A 23543-nucleotide genomic window follows, 5' to 3' on the forward strand; every position below is an offset into this window, starting at 1 on the left:
TGAGTTTGTATGTCCAAGAGAACCATCTCTTTGCTTATTGCACTATATCTCAAATCATTTAAGTATCAAGGTAATGGAACGAGCTTGTCACAGAAGTATGCTGAATTATGCCGTGTGAGTGTAGAATAATGTACGTAGACGTGTATGCAAAATGCCTTAAAGGTGCAGTAGCTATATCATTTGACACACAACAATTTGAACCTCGATATTTTTATTGATATGATTTTATTTCAGTCCAATTAGCAACAGTTTGCTAAAACGTAATGTTGACATTTCTGGTGAGAGGCCTCAACATGGAGCAGTCTGATTGATGGGCTTGTCAATTTGAATGTGAACTGTGGTGGCTACACCGCAAGAAATGACCAGCGTCTACAGGCCATTCACTTCATATTGTATTTTTCTTAAAGCAGATGAAAGTTCTCCCAGTGTGGGTGAGGAAATTCCACTTAGAACCTGTAGAAAAGTAGGAGCAACTTGGTAGAATAAATCAGATTTTTAAAAAAGAAAAAATAAGACAAAACTAAATTTTAAGAGTTAGTAGTAGAAGAAGCAGAAACATTGAAACATTGCTCCCCCAAATAAAAAAAAAAAAAAACAATTAATGAGGTTAACATGTTTTCCATTCACATAGCAATAAAATATTTCCTTTAACTCTTTCATGCATGAATTATGAAAGCCTGAGTCAAGATTTTTTTTCTTATGTGTTTTTACTCTTCTTAGGGCATGAACACTTTTGTGAGTCTCCATACTTCTTTAGGGATGCAGGACTGGTATTACCATGTCATGATACTAGTATTAATACGTTTTCAGTAATAAGAATTGACAGTGTCTGCATAAACCTCAATGGAGGGGAGCATCAGAGAGTATTCTAACAGCTGATATGCAATTCCACCATAGAAACCATTGTATTTAGGAGAAAATGACTTTAAACAACTGTCCACTGTAGTGACCGCTATGCGCCAGAGGGTTAAGAGAATTGGGTTGTCATAGAAGTTACTGTGCCTAATGATATGACAACAAAACACTGCAAAACTGCAATAATCAGTGACTGAAAATCATATTTACCTTAAATCAAATGAAAAAATCTCCCAGTGTGTGTGAGATAATTCCACATTCACTAGTGTCTTGCAACAAGGCAGAATAAAGCAGATCACTCGAAAAAGAAAACAAACATGAAAAACAGTTTTAACAACCAGTACTGGATGAAATATTGCAACATTGCCTCACCAAATAATAATAATAATAAAAAAATAAATAAATAAAAAGGTGAACAAAAGTTACTTTTTCCATTCTCATAGCAATAAAATATTTCCTTTAATAGAAGTGGCTTGTCATAGAAGTTACTGTGCCCAAGATGCTGAAATGACAACAAAACACAGATAAACTGCAATAATCTGCTACTGAATGTATATACTTGATACTGGAAAGTATTTGGACACTGTACCATTATTATATTATGAATTTATATGCAGAGCCTTCCTATGTAATGAAAAACAGTATCGTGGCTTTTATATATTAGACACATTGCTATGGCTGAATGTGTGATGAGAGGTCAGTCATGTCTAAAGTTATTTAAATCGAATGAAAAGGGTGAGAAACTCTCCGTGGCAGTCCTATAGGTCACATGGAGGCACATGCCTCCAGCTGACCTTCCAGATTTCATCAAGGTATACTTGCAATATTTTGCTTATTTGATTGCTCCCTGCCCAGGCCCAGCTCTGTTTCAACTTGGATTAAATGCATTTGATAGTTGCTTGAGTTAGTAATAGCAATTGCTTTTTTTTTATGAAGACTTTCTTTGAGTTAGGGACATGTAAGCCATAGGTCTTACATGCTTGTATCATTTCAAAGCCTACCTTGTGCCAGAACTTGATGACATGCTGGACCAACTGTAGATACAACTTCTCTGTTTTACCATCATTGGTTGGCTGCTGCCCACCTTGTCCTTCTTTCCCACTGAGATCTTAACACAGCACATGCTCATGTTTGTGCCTTCTGAGATTCCACAGGGAGCATTTCTTTACTGTTGCCACTTCCCCAAAAGCTTTTACGTTGTCCTAATGTTTTCCTTTCGTTTTTATTGTACCTTTGTAGGAGTGGCCTGATAGTTTGGTGAAGTATTTGGCAAATTCCATTTTGAATTCAACAGTTGGTTGCTTATTTGTGATCTTAGGGTAAACAGACACAGTAAGTTATACACGGGCTGCAGAAGCAGGGCGTTTTGGGTAGAGCTGAGCTGAGCAGGAGCCTGTGGAGCAAAGCAAGATCTCGATGCACTTCTCACTCACATGCTCCAAGAGGGGGAAGCCCCCTTGAGTATTTTCACTTGTAAATAAAGCTGACAAATAATAAGCACACTGACCGACACCAGCCGTTTTTTTGTTTGTTTTGTTTTTTTTGTCCTGTGGCTCACTAAAGCAGACTATGCCATCATATAGGGAACCCTGCAATAGAGTTTGGGGAGATTGCAGTATGTATGCCATGTTGCTGGTCCCTCTCTAGAAATAGGAGTTTTCCTAGGAGCTCCATAACATCACCATGTTCAAAATGATAAGGAGCAAGGGCCAAACATGGCTACTACTGAAAACTAAAATGGCGAAACTCCCTCCCCCTTCCCTCTGATCACTCTCATTTCTCTGATTTTATGAATATTTAAATTGTACTGTGTTCTAAAAACAACTGTAATGCATGTGCTACCTGGAAAGAAGCTTTAAATCAACTTATGTACAGTGTACACCTGCTATAATCTGATGATGTGTGAGATGTGTGAATATGCAGATGTACCATTAATAATCTATTCTTATGGAATCTCAATATATACCAGAACTATGCTTTTTAAACCGGTGTCTCTGTTTTGTCTTTCATGTGTTGACTTTGATCATTTCAAATCCAACAAATAGGGGCAGTCCAGATGCATGAGGACATGATGGCCAGAGCCTGAGAGGCAGCCAACCTGTTATATAAATCCCCATACAATGTCAGAAATAGGGGTACAGTAGGAATCCATTTCAGTTCCACAAGGTACAGTCTACACAAATGTTCCCCCTATAGGGCTAATTATTGGACCTCCAGGTAATTATGTGAACCTTTTTTCAGAGCCAAAAAGGTACATATGTGTTCTCATGCAGTAAAGGTACATATATGTAGTGTTTCTTCTAAATGTGAAGTCACAATATCAGGAGACAGCATTTATTAGGCCAAATACAATGAATTAATACATAAATAAATGAAAGAATGCAAACCAACAGAATATTGGTTTGGGAAAGAAACAGTTTTATTTGAAGGGATAGGTCAATGAGAGACGATGTTTAAAGGTTTATGAGGGTTTTATTGGTTGAAATGTTAATGTCACCTACTTGTACAGGATGATGTCACCATTTAAGATACTCTGTGTTACAGGAAGTAGAAGTCATGTAAGGTCATTTCATGGGGACTTTAAAAATAACCACATTAATCCACTCAAAGAAGGACATGGTCAACACTGTTCACATCATTTGTTTTACACCATTTTACACCATTTGCAAAATAATATCAAAAGAGGCAAAACAGAAATAAAAGACTAAACTGAGGTAGTCGTGATATCAGCACCTCTCTCCTTTTCTGTCGCTAGGCTGGAGTGAAAGTCTCTGGGTTGGAGGAGGAGGGGGTGCCCGACACTGAAAGAGTAAAAAGGGAGAAATGTCAGTTATCACTGTTGATGAAATAAAGAAAATGCAGCCTTTTTTGAGCTCAGTCTTAGAGTAAATCAGCATTCAGTGATTCAAGCAGCAAAGACAGGGCAGGGAGTTTATATATTGCTGTTATGCAAGGGAATGGAACATACTGAAGGATATATGTTTGATGTGATATGGCATGTTATGAAATATAGAAAATACTTCTTTCAGTGCACAGTATACATACTGGTTTTATTCGCCTGAAGGAGGGATCTGGAGAACTCTGGTTACTGCCTCCACTCTCTAATTGGAGAGACCAACACATAAGGTGAGGTTAACAAGGTGAACATGATACCATACCGTATGTGCTATTGTGTTCAGCATAAATATGTGCCCAAGTCCACCTGTTTTTTCATGCCACTGTAAACCAACACTTTGTACTGCTTTCCTACTCCAACTCACACTGCTATACCCCTCTAGCGTACAGGTAGGCTAATAACAACATTTGACTTTTCAAATTTATGAAAGAAGATGGGTGATTAAAGGTATTTAACAAAGACACAGTTAAACTTTAATTTACATTTTAAATTTGTATCTTTCAAAAAATCCATTTTTGTCTCACCATCCATCTTTGGGACAAGGATATTGCCTGTCCCCTTTGTTATTTACAGCACTAGAACTTTTGGCAATTGAGAAAGAAATCCTCACATCAAGGGCATAGCTGGTACATCAGAATGTCTGGTTACACTGTATGCAGATGATTCTCTAGTTATCTTATTGAACCCTGAAGAGGTTATTCTGCATCTTTTACAATTTATTAAATCATTTAGTACAATTTCTGGTTACACAATAAACTGGGCTAAAAGTGAGCTGAAGTGTTTACTTAGACTCAGACTTTCTTTATTGTCATTGCACAAAAAACAGCAGTGAGTTTTTTGCAACGAAATGTCGTTGCTTGGCTTCTGGGTTACAACAGAGATGGAATTGTGGGGCAGTTTAAATAAATAAAATATAATCTATATAACTAGTGCGTAAAAAACAAGAGCTAAATAATAATGAGTGCAAGAAAGAATAAATAAAGAATAAATAGAAGTGATAATAAAATTTTACAGGATTGCTGTGTTAAGGTTCTACTGATTCTGGTTCTACTGAAATTGATACTCAGCATAGAATACTGAAGGACTTTGCCTGTATCTATGACTGGCAGGGTGAATGCCATCAAAATGGTATTACTACCAAAATTTTTATATTTCTTACATTATTTGCCGATATTGATCTCAGTTGATTATATAAAGTTCATTTAGTATAAAAAGCAAAAACATTATCAAAGATTACCAAACCAAACCAAACCAATCCAAACCTATTCAGGTCCACTCTGGATGGAGGTCTGGGTCCTCCAGCATTTAAAGATTACTGTTGAGCAGCTGATACTAGCAAATAGGCAGTGAGGTTCTCCTGACCATGAATTACATAATTCTGCCCCCCTCTGGGCAAAATTAGAGCTTAGGTCCTTCTCAAAACCATTTGACACTATCCACTTTACTTTTCATGAATCCTGCATTGGCCATTAAATCAGTAGGTCTGAAATTCACTTACTGAGATGAAACATATCTACAAAGTCCCTGGTATTTATATATATTTGCCATTCTGCCACAACCATTCCTTTGTCCCAGCATTGCTGGACAGCACATTTGCAGCATGCTGTGTAGAAGAGCTTAGCTGCAGAAGGGATTTTTGTTGTTGTTGTTGTTGTTGTTGTTATATCAGGCATTTTGTGAGGAAACATTCTCCAGTTTGAGTCTACTTGTGAGAGACACCCTTTCGCTTTCTCTTACACCTGACAGTAAGAAGCTTATTACCAAGTACCAAGTATCAGGAAAGCATTGGAGAGGGAGATAAATGCTGTGTTGCCTGATAAACATGAAGGACAGCACTCTCTTGTGTTCACAGGTGTTGAATACACAGCAGATACAGGTTAGTTCAGTTCATAGTGATCCACCATTGTCATTATTCAAAGATCATGTTGCACAAATTGTACCCCTCTGTGTCTCCACTCTGTGATAAATGTAAATCAAATGAAGGAATGTCGTTACACTAATTGATCCTTTCTGTTCAATACTTTTTTCCTTTTTTCCCATACGACTCTCTCCTGACAGGGATTTGGCTCTTCTTTATTGCTCAGCGGACTCTTTCATTTGCCCTTCTCACATTCAAACAGCTGTACTGATAGGCATGGTACTAAATAAATAACTTCTCAAAGACTGGAAGACACCAACTCCACCATGCCTCAGAAACTGGTTGCATGAACTTGTTTCTGTTATTCACACAGAGAAACTGCAACCTAGTAATTCAGTATGTCAGCATAGATGGAAGAATCTCAATTTTCGTTGAGTTATTTATTAGTTATTTTTCATGGGTTGTAAATAACAATTTCATATGGATGATATGTACTGCTATAAACTTTGGTGTCCCTGACACAAAGTTAAGAGCTTCTTTTCAGTTCATTTGTATCCCTCTTCCCTGCCATTTGTGTGTGTGTGTGTGTGTGTGTGTGTGTGAGTGAGTGAGTGAGTGATTGCATTTCTGTGTATGTTTGCGTTCTGTGCATTGATTTCTGTGTAGTTTAAATGTTGACATGCAAAATGTATTAATAAAAAGAATACATACATAAACCACGAAAAAATCTGTCTTTTACACCAGGCATTTTCAGACTGATCCCTGTAAGTGCTTCACTACTGGAGTGATGGACTGAATTAAAGAGCTGCTGTCAGTCAGTCAGGCTTCGATATTGTGAGGACATAGCATGCTAGTTCATTCAATGAAAATAAATAAATAAATAAATAAATAAAATGAAACCCCCTCTAACAAAAACATTCACGCCCTGCGCCGTAAGTATATCTGACAACAAAACGATTAAGACTGACTAATGTGGGACCTTCATTCAGAAATGGCAAATGGAAATGGAAGTACATGTAGAGACAAAATCTGCACTTGTGTCAGTGTCAGATGGGACAGCACCTACCTATCTTGTTGTCTGCCAGTCTCTGCAGCTCCATAGGAACAGCCTGTAGTTTGTCCTCCACACAGCTGGGAAGGGGAGCACTGGGAGGTGAGCAGAGCTGGTTTGGGCTGGGGTTTGGGCTGGGGCTGGAGCATGGGGCCGGGGTGGCAAAGGGGATCGGAATGGGGGGAGAAAAAGGTGGAGGAGTTGGGGTGGGGAGCGTCTGAGGGGGGGAAAGAAGAGATGTCAAAGATTAGTTGCTCCATGCTCCCCTATGCTGCTCATCCCCAAATACTGTATTTGTCTTGCTAGAGTCACTCCCATAATGTCCCAGCAACATAATTACATGAAAAACACATAACTGTAATTATCTGTGAAAGTAAGAGGCAAGGTTTCTATGTGGAAGCTACCTGCAGATGGTACCTGTTGCATCTACTTTCACATTCAAATAGGAAAATAACAGGAAAAGAGCTGTTTGATTGCCTGAAAAAATTTAAATCAAGATAATTTTATATTAACATAATCCCCTTACTTTGTGTTACTTTTACTGACTTTTACTTTGTGTTCATTTATGAGGCGAATGTGTTATTTTAGGAGCTGATTTGCTGCGCTATTAAAGTGAGGAATGATCAGCTACATTACTATTAACAAATAGTAATGTAGCTGTACAAATAGTTAATGTATTATGCCAAAGTAATTTTGAAGTATACCACAATTTGCAAATACAAAAGCTGCACTGTGTTACACTGTGTAGAAGCTAAACTGACACAGGCTAAATTTGACATGGCACAGTTCACCGTCATTTTACTTGACTTTATCCTGTGAAGGGAGACGCATTGTGCAGCACCTTGCTAAATAAAAAGCCAAAGATGAGGAGCGGGACACTATCAAAGCAAATGTTGATAAGGTGCAAATACCAATTTGTAAAGCACAAACAAAATCGACAAAATGATGGCTGCACAAATTGAACAGGATAATGACACAAGGTACAAAGAATTTCACTTATGTTCCATAAAATCAATGTAAAAATATTCCTAAACACCAGTAGTTTAACAACACACTAATATGCAGGCCCAAAGGTTCATGGGAGAAATGATGGTAGGCCCTCAAAAACACAAACTGTGACTGTTTCATATTTCATAATATATTTCAAAATTGTACCCTCCTCAAAATGTAATGTAATCTGTAATGTATTATGTTACAGTCAGCAACTTAATCTCAATGCTTTAGATTACTTTTAGCATACTGCAATATTAATATTCAGGGAACACATGTCACAAAGTGGCTGAATGAAGTAAAACCAATTTTTTTTGTTATGTTTTGTTTTGCACTGATTTTCTGATTACCTGCAGTTGCTATTTACTGTCACAAGATGTCATGAAAACCTCATGAGAGCAGATGAGACCAAACCAAAGAGACACTGATTCAAAGTTACTGCTAACTACACCCAAATATGCCACACTGTGATTGTAACTTAGCCAGTGAATCTTATTATCCAAGTAAAAGTGCAGCTCAATTCCAGATGTCTGTTGAGTGTTTGCACTGCACTGTTATGTTTCAGCCATTTTCTCGCTTGAAAGTAAAAGGTTCACAGTATTCAAGGCTGTTAAAACATTCTGTTCCATCTCCATCTCCTTTTCTTCCTTAGAATCTGATAACCCGATTTCATTTTAGAAAAAATAAAATGCCTTTATTATTATTTATTAAGCATCGAAGTGACCTTTTACCATGTTTGGCCCTTAACTTAACTTAACTTATTTTTTCTAAGATGAGTGCCTTGGTATTTGTTTCAAGTGTTTTTTTAGGGACCCAGCCCTTAACCAAAGAGCACCATCTTAACAAAAAGAAGTAGTTCCAGGCAGCACTCCTACTCTTTGGCTTTTTTAAACAGTAACTGTAATGTATTACAGTTCCTCATGTTTTATATTTATATCATATTTTATTATTTACTCATATTTTAAATACATGATTCTGTTACATATGTTCCATTACTCCACAACTCTGCATCTGGAACAGTTTACTTTGTGGGGAAAACCAGCCAGAGGCCAGACTTGCCTCCACCTCGTCCTGCTCTTCCTCCTCCTCTCCCTCATCTCGGATAAGCTCCACAACAAGCGACGGAAAGACGCCTGTTCGTCCATCCAGCTCTCCCTCCCAGAATCCATCATCCACCTGAAAATCAAAAAGACATTCAGTAAGAGTGGATGAAAGTTTACCACTCGCTCTGGAGGGAACTTAAGGTCAATACAGCCGCAAAAAAAAGATTAAAGCAAATTTGAACAAACTATAGAAAGCATAGAGCAGAAATTGGTGTATTAAGCTTACATATGAATGAAAGGTGTAAAAAGAAGAGTTAGACCAAGATGAGGGTGTGCAAAATAACAAATAATCTCAGAACTTGAATGGAGTAGAACAGTTATTAGTGTTTGTGTTTGGCTAGCACAGAATAAAAAGTATGTATATACACTTTAGGTCCAGCTGTCCAGTCTAATGCTGCTCAGTGCAACCTATCCCTCAAAGCCTTGGTGACTCTTATTTACAGTGGTAGTTGCTTCTGTGTTGTCACCTCTCCCTGTCGAAAGCGTAACAGGTGAATTAGCGCCCCCTCTTGGAAGGACAGCTCCTCTTTGCTCTGGCCGTGGTAGGAGTACAGAGCCCTGGCCACACCTGGGAGACAGTTCAAGTCAAACTTCACACCAGTGATGTTTAGCATACTATCTGAAAAAAGTGTATACTTCACGTTTCTGTTCGTATTTTCCCAAAGGAAGCAGCTGTATTTTATAACTCTGATATCATTTTTCTTCCTTTGATCCACCACTGGTTTCCATTCTTTCTTCTACGATCTGAAAATGAGCTTTCAGAAACTCCAAACTCTCTTCACACCAGTATTCCATCACCATAAGAAAGTCGTCCTCATTAGTTTTCCTAAAAGCAGCAGCCCTGTTGTGTTTTGATGACTTGAAACTGGGAGGAGTGAAATGGTCTCTCGGCTGGAAAATAGTCCCCAGGGAAATATTTTCTTATACAGCCAATTATCACCTCCATGGTTTATGAATGGTGATGGCTTTGTTAGCTGCAGAAGCAGAACATTGAAAGGTTTCAAATGTGAAAATGGAGGGATTTTGATTATATGTTGTGAAATCTTTAGCCCCCTTGCATGATTGGCAAAATGATTTGTTTTGCTGTGGTAACTTGCTGTGGCATTTTACATTGTGTAAAATGTGGGTAAACTGTAGCGAACAGACGCAGGTGTCAAAATCACCAGTGTTTTCCTGTAATTATTAATGCACATACATGCACATGCATAGACACACACCACTAACCTCTGATTTGCCCCCTTCTGTTATGCCCAGTGGAAGAAGTGTCCAGCTGAGCAGTGTCCTTTGCAGGTAGGCACAGAAACTGCACATAGCGCTCAGGAACGTAACCCACCTGACCACAGGAGTTACACACCTGGACAGAATCATAAGGGACACACTATAATATGTACATATAATCCATATCTAGGATTCTCAAAAATGTTACTTTTATGAAAAGTAGTAAAAAAAAAAAAAAAAAAAATGCCACTTGGGTTGGTATCACTTCCAAAGCAAATCAACTGTTTTCAGAGTTTCCTTTACTCAAGTGTCTTTTTAGCATATAATTGTCTAGACTCAAGTGTGGCACAGATTTTGGCAGCAAACAGTGGAGAGGAGGAGAAAAGCGCTGAAAACCAACTCTTTACCTTTAGCCAATTCTCCATGTCTCCATCCTCGATCACTTGAAGCTCCTCCCCCTCCGTGACTGACAGTTCGTCTGATTGACTAGCCTACAGAAAATAAAGGTTGCCAGTATGAAAACATAATTTTGCATAGTAGTAAGTGACATTGTTGACAAAAGTCTCCCTTTTTGGACAGTTCTGGTAGTTTTTGTAACATGCCTGTAACCTGTGAGGTTACAGATACTGACAGTGTGGAGTCACAACAAATCTGATTCAAGTCTCTGTAACTTTAGCTAGGCATGATGGCCTCATGCACTAATAGTTCATGCTTAGCTTGAATACATGAAGCAAAATTGAACTTTGATAAAGTGTAGAGGTACCTAGGTGTGTTATGAGGGCACATGGTGGTGAAATATCCTCATTAGTTGCTTTGTGCTCCCATGGGCTTATATCCAGAATACCATATTTGTATCTCTCCATTCACTTCAATAGCACAGCAAAACAGGTTCCAAAGTGACACTTTTAGCACATTAAACAACTCTCTTGATGGTGCTGCCTCTTGAAACATATGTTTTCAGGTGTATTGGTGGAATTATTTGGTGTCACCTGAGTTCTGAAAAACAATTTCCTTCATGTGAGGCAAAGACAGGTGGCCATGAGGCTGAGTTTCCAAACCCCAGAAATGTGTGTATATGTGTGTGCTACCTGATAGCTGTAGATAACTCTGCAGGCCACGGGGTAAACACACATTCCAGATGCTGGTATTGGATCAGTGAAGATGTCTCTGTTCTCATCATCATAGTCCTCAAAGTCTGTCAGCTCAAACTCATCCTCCTGTAAAATGCAGAAGTGGCATGACAGAAACAGATAGGGTGACCTGCTTAAGTTAGAGAGTATACTCATTGACTGAAAAAACCCACATAAAACATGGTTCCTTCTCTTCTTTAGCTGTACAAATTTAGTTAGTTAATTAGTGAAGCTGTCATTACTCTCTCCCTCTCTCTCTCTCTCTCATTATATGTATGTATGTATGTATATTTATGTATATGTATATGCATATGTATATGTATACCTATATATACATACTGTATGTAGCTGATAGGTCAAGCAGAAGCAGAACAGAGGACAGGGCAGGACTGTTCGCTTTTGAAGCCAGACTGGTTCGGATCAAGTCGGTTACTCTCAGTGAGAAATTCAGAGACTGTGCACTCAAGTGTTTTGGACAGAAAGGACAGGAGTGAAACTGGCCTGTAATTTCCAACCAGAGATGGGTTGAGAGTAGGTTTCTTTAGCAGAGGGGTAACTCGGGCCTGCTTCAAATCTGTGGGGAACACACCCGATGTGAGTGAAGAGTTGATGATGTGTGTGATTGCAGGGGTAAGTGTGGGTGAGATGTCCTGCAGGAGGTTGGAGGGTATATGGTTGAGCAGACAGGTAGTAAGATGAGAGTTGAGTATAAGTTTGGCTCCTGTGTGAATAAGAGGAATGAGGACCCATTAGCTGGTACACTGAGTTGGTCAGGCTCAGAAAACTGATTACTGATGGCAGAAACCTTATCAGTAAAGAAGGATGCAAAGTGGTCTGCAGTGAGCACTGGTCGATGGTCATGGCAGCGGAGGGTTGACTTAAAAGCTGAAAATCATTTCTGAGTGTCTTTGATGTTGCTGATTTTTTCCTGATAATAAGTGATTTTGGCAATTTTTGGCTGAGAGGAAAATGCTGGTAGAAGAGTCTGATAATTAGTGTGTGTGTGTGTGTGTGGGGGGGGGGGGGGGGGGTTAGAGTTAGACAGGAACAGAGTTTGTCTGTGGTGTCACTGACATGGAGTGAGGAGATTTCATTATGAGGGGGCATGCAGCTGAGACCTCACTGGAGAGTTGAGTCACTGAGGTTTCTTCTGAAGGAAACCTTTTTGTGGAGAAGCATGAGGATGTTCTGGTAGGTTAGCTGTGAACTGAATAAAGAAGTGGTCTGACAGAGGCAAAGGAGTGGAGCAGTCAAAATCAGATTGAGTGTGTTGCCCAATTTGTGTGTAGGAGCAGTGGGGACCTGTGTGAGGACAGTGGTGAAAGGAAGTCAGCTGATCGAGGTTTGTCAAGATGGATATTCACATGTCCCCCATGACAGTGAGCGGGGTGCCATCTTCAGGAACGGCTGAGAGTAGCATGTCTAATTCAACCACAAAGTCCTTTGTAGCCCTGGTGGGCGACATATGACAACTACAGTTAGTTTAGTGGGAGCGGTGACCATGACTGCATGGTATGAGTGCACCTGTACCTCCTCCACGCCCACTGGAGTGAGGTGTGTGAGAGAAAGTCGAGTCAGCTGAAAGAGCAGCTGGTGTGGCTGCGTTTTCTGGATGGATCCAGGTTTCTGTCCAGGCTGGTACCTGAATGTTATGTGTAGGTTTACTAGAGCTTGGAGAAGTTCTCTTTTATTTACAGCAGATTGACAGTTCTATAAGCCAAAGGAGAAAGCAGAGAATATATTTGTGTGTGTGTGTGTGTGTGTGTGTGTGTGTGTGTGTGTGTGTCCATACTGAGAAGTCTTCTGTGGACCTTCTTTGTTCACTCAGTCGTCTCTCTCTCTCCAGCTCCTCTTCTGCCTGGCTCATTGTGGCATGCACATACTGTTCAACTCCCACAATGCACTCTGATAACAAGGCCAGACGGGCCTGTGCCTTCGCTCTGCTAACCTGAAAGAGACAGACACAAATCACCAAACCTGCAAATATACATTTGCCTCTTTCTCTCAGTTTAAGTAAAGGACAATCCATGAAATTCATGTGTTATTGAAAAATAATAACTTTGGTGGAGGAAATCCAATTCTTCACCTTCATCATTATTTTTTGATAAGTGATTAAACAAACAAATAAACTGATTAAACAAAACAAACAGAATAAGCTAGCTAGAATAAACTAGCGCAAAAGTTTGTTTTTGCAGCTTGCGTTTGTTTGTAGGTTGAAATTTTGGAGCCCATGTGCCAGCTGGTCTCTGTGGCCACAGACAGGGCCACACCACAGCCTACTGCCTCCTGCTGTCCAGGTCCAGAGCCACACTGACAAGGCAAACTCCATTCAGCAAGTCACCATGTTATTTTGCCTTAAGCATCAAAAGGTTAGGAAATGGCATATCATTATCCTTCTCAAGGATATAAAAGGAGAATAACTGTGAGGCTACCTCCATCCAGCTGAGTTTACAACAGGGAACAAAGCTGTTGAAAAGCTTCATATTTTGCAGTGTTCTAGTAGCTAAAATATCACATGACATCATTTTGTCTTGGTTTACGTTAACATTAAAACTGTTGCTCTTACTCAGTGATAATTTAACTATACTGACTAATGTAGTGAGGTAATGTTAGTACAGTTAGGTAAGTATTTGGACAGTGACGCAATATTCATAATTTTGCCACCACAGTGGATTTGAAATGGAGTAATCAAGACATGATTGAAGTGTAGACTTCCAACTTTAAGTTAAGGGATTGAACAAAAATTTGGCATTAACCGTTTAGGAATTACAGCCAGTTTTATACACTGTCAGCTCATTTTCAGAGGCTCAAAAGTAACTGGACACATGACTAAAAAGCAGTAGTGTAATCTTGATTTAGACCAGTGACTTTGAGCAAGAGAGGAAAAACTGGATGAACTGGTTGGATTATTGATATTGAGGTACAGCATATCTTTGTTGGGTTTGTACAATAAAACTGGTTAAAAATGGTATAAATCTGGTGGATGATGCTTTTATTTTTATAAATGGATGAATATTGAATATGAATATTGTCCCTTTGTCATTATTTGCTATAAGAATAATAAAACAAACAGTAGTACTATTAGTAGTCATAGTAATAGTAGTAGTAGTAGTAGTAATTTTACAGTATTACAGTAACATTAATTTAATACTGGATACTCTCTTTGTGATCCTTCCCAAGATTTCCCCTCCTCTCTCCCATACATGCCTGTGGGTTTTTGGATGTTTTTCTTGCCTGCTATGAGGGATTAAGTGAGGAGGTGTCTCTTTGTTTGCTATCAACTGTAGGCCTGTAAAGTCCTTTGAGTCTGTAACTGTGATTAAATGCTCTAAATAAACAAGAACTTTACCTAATAGGTGGAATAGGGATGTTGGAATACTTGCCTGTGTTACCTGTGGAGACAAACCAAGGAAAGGAAAATATGGAGTACCTTGGCTTTTCTGATGCTCTCCTCCACCTCGACAATCCTCTGCTCCACGCTGAGGCCTGTCTCCCCGGACAAAAGCTTCAAACGACACTCTAAACTCTGCAGGACCTGAGTAAGAGAGGGGTAGGAGGAGGAAAGAGAGCTGACCCAGGGAGGAGATTAACACTGTATTCAAAGCGGGTCCTTAAAGGTCTTCCAGTGTGCCCTCAGCAAAATAAGCAACAGTTTAATTTCTTTGTCACTGAAATACTTGTGAAAGCATTTTCTGGATCAGATTTGATGCTGTGTTCTGACGCCATTCACAAGAAATATGATCCAGCACCACTGATTTGACCTTTAAAATATCATTTTAATAATTAGAAATATACTTTCTTATAATTAAAAACGCTAAATTTTCTGGTCATATTTTTCCTTTTTGCCTTTACACTATTTTTGCCAATATTCTGTCTATTGTCTTGTAGCTTCCTAATAATTTCCTGCTAATTTGACAATAACCTTTTCCCCATATTGATCTTAATGATTATTTAAACATTATGTATTAATCTCACCACTTTGAATCTATCTTTTTGAAAGATTCTTTAAAATATAATTGTGTTATTTTGTGGTAATTTTAAACAGGTTTTGAAGGTTTTTAAAAAATCTCTGGTAATTTGGCTATTTTTCTGTTAATTTTGCTGTGCTTTTTCTGCTAATACTAATTTTCATAAACCTTCTGGTAATGTTTTTTGCTAATTTGCAATTGCCTTTCCCCTAGCCTGGTTTCCAGACCCCCATGAATCCCACTGTAAATCACTGGGGTCAGGCCATGTCTCTATCACAGGCCCTGTTTCCATCTGGCATGAACACTGGGTGATCTGATCACAACTGCTCTAAGTACATGTGTTTCCACCTGGCATTAGAATGCGTCTCCATATGTGTCTCCATGCCCACTTGTGATCAGATTTCCTGCTCTATATGCAAATAAACATGTATCATTTTTTAGGGTTTTTTGAGTCGGGGCAACAGGCATTTAACAACATGCTGACCCCACCCTCACTGTAATGCACTGTAAAATGTCAGTTATGATGGATTTTACATAAGAAAGTTATTACTGTAATTTCTTCTGTCATACAAAATTTGAAGTACAATAAATAAACCCATATCCCAACTGCAATTCTTTTCTTTTATTTTAATTTGACTTTGTTGTGAAGCACAAGGTGATAGCTGGGCTCACTTGTTGTCAGTACCAGGATGTTGATGTTGGTGATGTTGTTGCCTTATTATTGTGATGGCACTTTTATTAGTGTGCTCTTCTATGCATTTTACTGACTTTGATTAGTGCTGGTGTTTGTCACCACCACTGGTCAACACTAGTGATTTATTTACTTATTTATGTATTTATGTATGTTATATTATGATGCTTCAGCACTTCATCTGTCACATAAGCTGTTTCTTTTACCCTATTGTTAAACTGCTTTGTACTGTGTCTTTTGTATTTCAATGAAACCCTTCATGGACAATAAAGATGTTTGAACTTGAACTTGAACAACAGTTTTTTTTTTTTTTTTTGAAAGAATGTTATGTAAATAAATGTTATGATGACGATGATGTAGATCTGTCTGAAAGCCCTGCATTTAAGAAATAGTCTATTGTGGGTAACTAGTTTCACATTGTTACAATGGCATGGGCACAGGAAATGCATGTCACACCAGATGGACACAAATAATCTGATGAATTAGGAGTGTCACGCTCCAACTATTTGCCTTAAGTTTCATTTTGAGCTCCAAATAAATAAATAAATAAATAAATAAAAATCTGTGATAGAATTAGCCTAAACTCAAGCAATCTACCTCCCCCTCTGTGGTGGCTAATAGAAAAGAATGTGTGCTGCTGCTGAAATCGAAGTCTCACCCTTTCCCCATGGCTGATGATTTTGTAGTCTTTGGCAGCTTTGGCAGCCCATTTCCTGGCCTCCTTATCCAGACAGCCCTCCCTCTCTGAACCACCCACCTCCTGCAAAACACACACCTACACAGAAGAGACAACAACATTCTATCCTTTCTTCCTGGGTTTTCAACATGGTATTTGAAACATCTGCATCTCTTCATCACCAAATGTCTTGCCATCATGGGATTCACAGATTTTGAAAGTTCTGCTTTTGATTAGAGTCTCTGAATAAGCAGCCCATTCTCACTCCCAGGATGCCAAGTACTGCAGCTTGGTCTGATATCTGCACCTAAGGTGTCCATTAGCAACAGTTACTGACCCAAAAGGCACCCATTAGAAGCCAAAGGCACCCTTTTAGCATAAGTATGGGACAAGGGGGATGGTGATGTAGTGTAAAGAACAAGAAAGTCTGCAAAGGGAGGTGGTTTGAGTGGATGGCAGGTATGTAAGCCACAAGAGCTGTGCTCTTGTGGCTTACATACCTGAGCTCCAGTGAAACCCTTCTTTTGTGATCCATGTCCAGTTTCCATTTTTTTTGCCTAAACCCAACCTCAACCAAGTGTTTTTTTTATGCCTAACCCTAACCTTTCCCTAACCTAAACCAGGTGGTTTTTATGCCTAACCCTAACCTTTCCCATACCTTAAACAAGATGTTTTGCTGCCTAAACCTAACCTTTCACTTATCTTAACCAAGTGAATTTTATGCCAAAACTTACTGTTTTCACTAAAGGCACCCACCAGTATGAGACATGAAAGGGGTGGTACAAGCCTGCGGTATTTGACAAGCTGGGAAAGAGAATGTGTTGGAACCAGAGTGTCACGTAAATGCCAACATTTGGAATGGGAGACAGGAGAGGAGAAAATAAGGAGAAAAAGAGATGAGTGATGAGGTGATTAAAGAAGACTGCAGAGCAGAAATAGGGAGAGTGGAGATGCAACAAGTGCAATCCATATATTACATGCACTGTGCACAACACTCTTTATCTTATCTTGAAAATTATCTTGACAGTGCAAGCATATTTAAAATGAATAAAGATAATAATATTTTTGGAAGAAAAAATAACAAACCTTGTCATGTGGAGCTGCCTGGAAGGTGAATCTGGGCATTTTGCTGGGAGGAAGAGATTCTTGTAGAAACTGCACAGCATTTCTCTCTCTGGTCACCTGAAAAGACAAAAATACAAATCAGTCAAGCTGCTGGACAGACTCGTGGTGTTCTGGGACTTGTAACAAGGACAACTCATGTGCACACTGAACAACAGACAGCAGTCAGCGTCATGTAGAGTGTGTTTTGGTGTAGCTGGATTTCTGTCCTCCCATCCAATCCAATCCACTTAATTTATATAGCACAATTTAACAAACCCAAGGTTTTCCAAAGTGCTGCACAGCAAGATAAAACACCACAAAATAACACAACAAAAGCAGAATAAAAAGGTAAAAAAACACAGTAGGATAACACGATAAAATAAAATAAGAGCAATTAAAATACAATCAGATAAAGTTAATAATAATAATAATAATAATAAAACAAAATAGGATAGAATAAATAAAATATATAAAAATATTAAAATAAAATAATAAAAAAAATAAAAATAAAAATAAAGTCCTGTCCGAGTTCAAACAGCAGAGATGTACTGGTTTATAGTGGGATTTTCCATACCTGTCCCACTGACTTCAAAATAGTGGCAACAACGTCTGGCACTGGTGCAAGTTTGGAACAATGTGCGAACCGTGTTTGAGAGCTCCAGGCTGCAGCTGATATTAAACTTTACTCTGTTCGAGGTGGGTACTTTTAATTTGAAGAGGTGCATTTGTGGATCAGTACACAATTAATTGTGTGTGGACTGCACAGGAGCAGGAAGATAATCTCAAAAAAGAATAAAGCAGATACAACAATTTGTATGTGACTTAATAATGATCTGAGTGCAGTGAATACATGAGTCACTCCATCAACAAAAGCATTATCAACACCCAACAGGCCAAACAGGCCAAGCTGTTGAAAGCTTGAACAGCTTTATTAAAAATAACTTTCAGGGTATGTTTCAGGCACCGATGTGGACATATCCTGACAGTTTTGTAATGACTGGACAAGAAACGTCTGATATTTAGTCCAATTTGTGTTATGCCACAACTATTTTGTGCATTCGTAGCACCCCCTAGTGGTTGATTTGAATGATATTTTCAGGGGACATTTCGGGCACTTATGTGGACGTATCCTGCAATTTTGTTCTGATTTATAGCGTGATTTGTGTTATGCCACGCCCATTTTTTGCATTTCTATCACTAGGTCTAGGTCAGTTTCAATGAAAAATTCAGGGTATGTTTCAGGCCCAACAGTTGTAGACTTTTGTCCATTAATGTGCTAAGCCACGCCCCTTCTGAAGTTCATTAGTCAATATCTTGAAAATGAAATAAGACATCAACAAGCCTTTTAATACATACAATAAATTTTAATACACTTGGTCCAATGATGATCCACAGTGAATTCTGAAGGGGTCAGACCTACAGTCTAGGATGAGATGTCAAAAATGTGTTTTTCAAAAAATTCAAAATGGTGGAAAATCCAATCTGGTGGACCTTATGGTTTCAAGGCAAATTTGTAGAGTGAGGATTCATGGATGTCTGTACCGAGTTTTGTGAAGATCGGACATACGGCCTAGAAGTTCTGACTTTTTAAAGTGAAAATTGTTTTTCTGTAATTATAGTGCCCCATCAGGTGGATTGGGGTCAAATTTCTTGAGTAGCATTTGCACACAACTTCCAACCAAAATTTGATTTCTCTACCAGTTATCATCTCACAGGAATATACAAGCCTACACACACTCCTGACATCCCCTGATAACCCCCTTTCCCACCCTCTGTTGCTTCCCTTTTTGTTTTTGTTTTTGTTTTTGTTTTTTTAATTATTTCATGTTATGTTGTTTTCTCATGTTACGTTTCATTATGCTGTGTTTGTATGCTATGTTTCATTATGCTAACGTACTAAAAAATTAAACATTAAGACACAAATTGAAAGATATTTGTGGATAGTAAAATACATTTGTGATGTAGCTGTGGATTAAAACACACACATTTGTCAGTGTTAGTCTCTTCCTCTTTAACTTTCTTTTTCCCCCGTCCCTCTCCTCTCTGGCCTCTGTCCTACCCCTCTTTCCTTTACCCTACCCTTCTTTTCTGCTGGAGGGAAGGTGGGGAATGTCTCAGGTCTGATCACACAGGAATCACACTGGGATAATATAAAGGTTAAGCACACATATTCAAAACCAGGCTTTGACTAACATGAGATTTTAAAGGCTAACACCAATATTTTTGGAATAAAACTGTCATAAGCTAATATGTTGTGCTTGTACCTTCGAAGCACTGTCCCATATTCTGCTGTATTCTTTATGTGCGGCCAGACTGACATCCATCTCTGTCCTGCACAGCAAAGTGAAGTGGTCTCTCATCTGGTCATACACATCACCATCCATATGCTGGAAACAGAAAGCAGAGATAGTTTCCGTTACTTCTAATCCCATATTTTCCCCTTTAAACTGGCAACTGTGTCCCCTCTTCCAAAACCAAGATCAGTTCTGTTTCCCCCATGCAGCGCTGAAGGCACTGAGGGCCCTATCTTGCGCCAGACTCCCTAAACCCGCTATTTGTGGATTTAGGATTTAGGAAGAGGCGTTCCCCTGTAAAAGTTGCTATCTTGTGCACCTCCCGCTATCCGCAAAACACCTGCGCTACCCGCTATATTATGAATAGGCGTGTTTTGGGCGTTACGCCAGTTAAACCAATCAGTGTGCCAGGTGCCATTGCCTTTAAGGGCAGGCTGCGCTATCCTAAATCCTAAATCCTAAACCCGCGATGGAGAGAGGGAGGGAGATTTTCTCAGGGCTTCTACTGAGGCTAAAGCAAGTTGGCTTTATATACATATTATATATTATATTATAGGCGAGTTAATTCGGGAGGTGGAGCCACATGTGTCCAAGTGGACGTGTCACAAGGTTGTACTGATTGAGTAAAATCCCTGGGTCACACCACACACACACAAGAGGCAGAGGTGGAATTATGTGTAAACTAATTTATTGACAAGGTAGACTGGGCAAATAAAATATTAAAAATAAAAATATAGCCCAGCTGCTGGCTTATGATAAAACAATAAAACGTGCTGGCGATAGTGTCCAATTAAAACAGTCTTTCCTCTAAACAGTCTATATGAGTAATATACTCAGTCCATTCCGGCGGCGTCCCGGTATCAGTCCGACCGTGTGCGTGGTGAGGCTCCGTCGGGGCGCGCATTGAAGCCGCCTGGACGCGCTCTCCTAACAGCCCAAACTTTAGGGATAGTGGATAGCGGGTGGTCCTGACCACCCGCTATCCGCTTTCCCTAAAGTGTGTGCGCAAGATAGCAACCTTAGGGATAGCGCATGAAACACGCCCACGACGCACCTCCAGGCGCAAATGATGCAGTCGGCATAAGGGATAGCGGGTAGCGGGTGGCGCAAGATACCGTTTAGGGATAGCGGAAGTTCCTAAATCCGCAATTTGCGGGTAGCGGGTCGTGGCAGCGGATAGCGGGTGGCACAAGATAGGGCCCTGAATGTCCACTGTTCATTTCATGAAAAAAAAAAATAGAAGGAATATATTCATCCAGAGAAAGTCAATCATTCTGCAATTTCTCAGCTAAGCTATCTTAAAGGGACAGTTCACCTATTTCGATGGTATTTCACTTCCCCCTTCTAGCTGTTGTGTAGGACAGTAGTGGTTCTACCTTCCTCTCATTGTTACTGAGTGCTGGATACTGGCTGGATGCTCCAAATGCTAACTGTTAGCCTCCTGCCAAACTAAAATGCACCACATGCACACAGACAATAGTTTTGCTCAAATTACTGTTTAAAACACACACACACACACACACACACACACACACACACACACACACACACACACACACACACACACACACACACACAGAGGTAACATATACTTATTCCTCATGCATACACACAGACAGTCATACATACAGTTAAAAACAAAACAAAACAAAACAAAACAAAACAAAACCAAAAAGCAAACAAACAAAAAACAAGGTTCCTTAAATTTCCTTAAATTTGATTTTGCGGCTTCACTTCTCCACAAAGCTTCATTAATTGGGCACCAAATTTGATTGAATTGTTTCTCTTTGTTGCTGTCCTCCTTGTCTTTTCAGTTGTCAAATGTTTTATGTTTTCCACATGTAAAATGTAGCTGCCTCTTTACTCTTGCAGTTTTGCAACATTAGCTTCTTATAGAATAATGACGAGAAAAGAATTTGCCATCCAGTTGGGTATCTTATATTCCCAACATTTTGAAAGAGACAAATCATTGGTGAAAATGCAACACTATGTTTACAGATTCTTGCTATCCAACTTTCAGTTTTCTCCCAAGTCTTCCTAATCTTCTGTCAGCACCAAAAGGCATGTATGAGAGTCACTTTGTGTACCACATTTGAAACATCTCTCTGAACTTGTGTCAAACTTTTGAATTTTCTCTCTGCTACAGTCAGTTTTTGTCATCAGCTTATACTGAATTAGGCGTAGGTTTTCATTAGTGGTCATTTTCTATGTGAGTTGTAAACATTACTTCCATTTTGTTTTTGCCTCTGTCATATTGAGATCTTTATCCCATTTGTTATATATGTTGCAGTAAATCTTTGTAAGATTTTGTAAGATCTTAATAAGAATATCATATGCCGCTACAATTAATCATTTCTTTCTATTCCTTTTACTTAAAATTTCCCCTATCTCAGTTGTACATTAAAATTTCAACCAATAAAACCTCAGGTCAGTACAATATACCTAGCAGGGGTTTTTCAAATATTTATGAGTCAGGCATTATTTTAGAAATGTTTTTTCTGAAGAGGAAATTCTGCTATTGCCCTCAAGAATATCAGCATGCAATCAAGCAATGCAACAGGGAGATGCAAAATGATATAATGAATATAATGTGATATAATATTTTACATAACATCGACATACTGTATCTCCATATATTTACAGTAAGTAGCCTACACAACAGGAGCTTCTCCAGATGGTCGAAAAGGAAAATAATTATTGGAACCAGATTGCGTTGTCTTTTGGAGTGAAAAAAAAATGTGAAGAAATGAGATGAGTATGGTGTAGTGTTGCAAAATTCCCGGAATTTTCAAAGTTGGAAAATTTCCATGGGATTTTTTGGAAATTAACAGGAATAAAAGGGAATAAACAGGGATTTTTTGGGAATTTTCGGGAATTTATATTCACTGCATTCACCTGGTCATATACATGTACACATAATAAACATTTTGGTTTGTTATAAGCAGATATGCATGCAAACATGTTACATTATAATGAATTTCCAGGGAATTTTCGGGAATTTTCATAACTGGCAATGAGTCTTTTACATCGCTGTGGAGGAATTTTGGCCCACTCCTTTTTACAGAAATGTTTTAATTCAGTCAAATTGGAGAGTTTTCAAACATGAAAGGCCTGTTTAAGGTCATGCCACAGCATCTCAATTGGATTTAAGTCTGGACTTTGACTAGGCCACTCCAAAACCTTCATTTTGTTTTTTTTTTAAGCCATTCAGAGGTGGACTTGCTGGTGCGTTTTAACCCAAGTGCGCTTGAGTTTGAGTTTGGTGAGCAAAACAGCAAAAATGTGAGCAAAACAGCAAAAATCTCCTGAAAATTTCCAATATTCCAGAGTGAAAATTCCCATGGGAATCTTTGGAAACGTTCCGGGGAATTTACCGGAAACTTTCCACCCCTTTGCAACACTAGTATGGTGATATGGCAACAACTGCTCTCCAGCCCACTTTTATGCCTGTAAGAAGTTTACCTAATTTTTTGAAGGTACACAAATAGATAGTTCAACCATTCTGAATGTTGCCTAGAGAGACCATACTGACAAAGTGGGTTGGGGATGATCCTCCCTCTGTTCATTTGTGTAAATATCTGATATCTGATGTTGCAGTTTCAGAGAAGCAGAGCTACTGTATTGTTGGAAGGACGACGGAAATGTCCAGGAATTAAGTGCAGTTTGGGATGAAGGCAGCTGAGGAGACTGTTTTGTTCATGTACAAGAC

General features: G+C 39.0%; 1 protein-coding gene across 1 annotated transcript in view; it reads right to left on the bottom strand.

Annotated features, from left to right (window-relative positions):
• Nucleotides 1-3376: 3376 nt before the first annotated feature.
• LOC115366306 (F-BAR and double SH3 domains protein 1-like) overlaps nucleotides 3377-23543 on the bottom strand; it is a 29389-nt gene continuing 9222 nt past the window's right edge. The window contains exons 9-21 of the mRNA XM_030061657.1: nucleotides 19805-19927; nucleotides 17523-17618; nucleotides 16419-16535; nucleotides 14532-14636; nucleotides 12894-13049; nucleotides 11060-11188; nucleotides 10379-10462; nucleotides 9978-10107; nucleotides 9221-9321; nucleotides 8710-8826; nucleotides 6676-6877; nucleotides 3901-3956; nucleotides 3377-3656 (exon numbers count right to left, since the gene is read on the bottom strand). Of these exons, the coding sequence (XP_029917517.1) occupies nucleotides 3582-3656; nucleotides 3901-3956; nucleotides 6676-6877; nucleotides 8710-8826; nucleotides 9221-9321; nucleotides 9978-10107; nucleotides 10379-10462; nucleotides 11060-11188; nucleotides 12894-13049; nucleotides 14532-14636; nucleotides 16419-16535; nucleotides 17523-17618; nucleotides 19805-19927 (1491 nt within the window). The 3' untranslated portion in view covers nucleotides 3377-3581. The remainder of the gene's footprint in view (nucleotides 3657-3900; nucleotides 3957-6675; nucleotides 6878-8709; nucleotides 8827-9220; nucleotides 9322-9977; nucleotides 10108-10378; nucleotides 10463-11059; nucleotides 11189-12893; nucleotides 13050-14531; nucleotides 14637-16418; nucleotides 16536-17522; nucleotides 17619-19804; nucleotides 19928-23543) is intronic.

This window comes from Myripristis murdjan, chromosome 10 (genome assembly GCF_902150065.1).
Source record: "Myripristis murdjan chromosome 10, fMyrMur1.1, whole genome shotgun sequence".
Classification (NCBI taxonomy): Eukaryota; Metazoa; Chordata; class Actinopteri; order Holocentriformes; family Holocentridae; genus Myripristis; species Myripristis murdjan.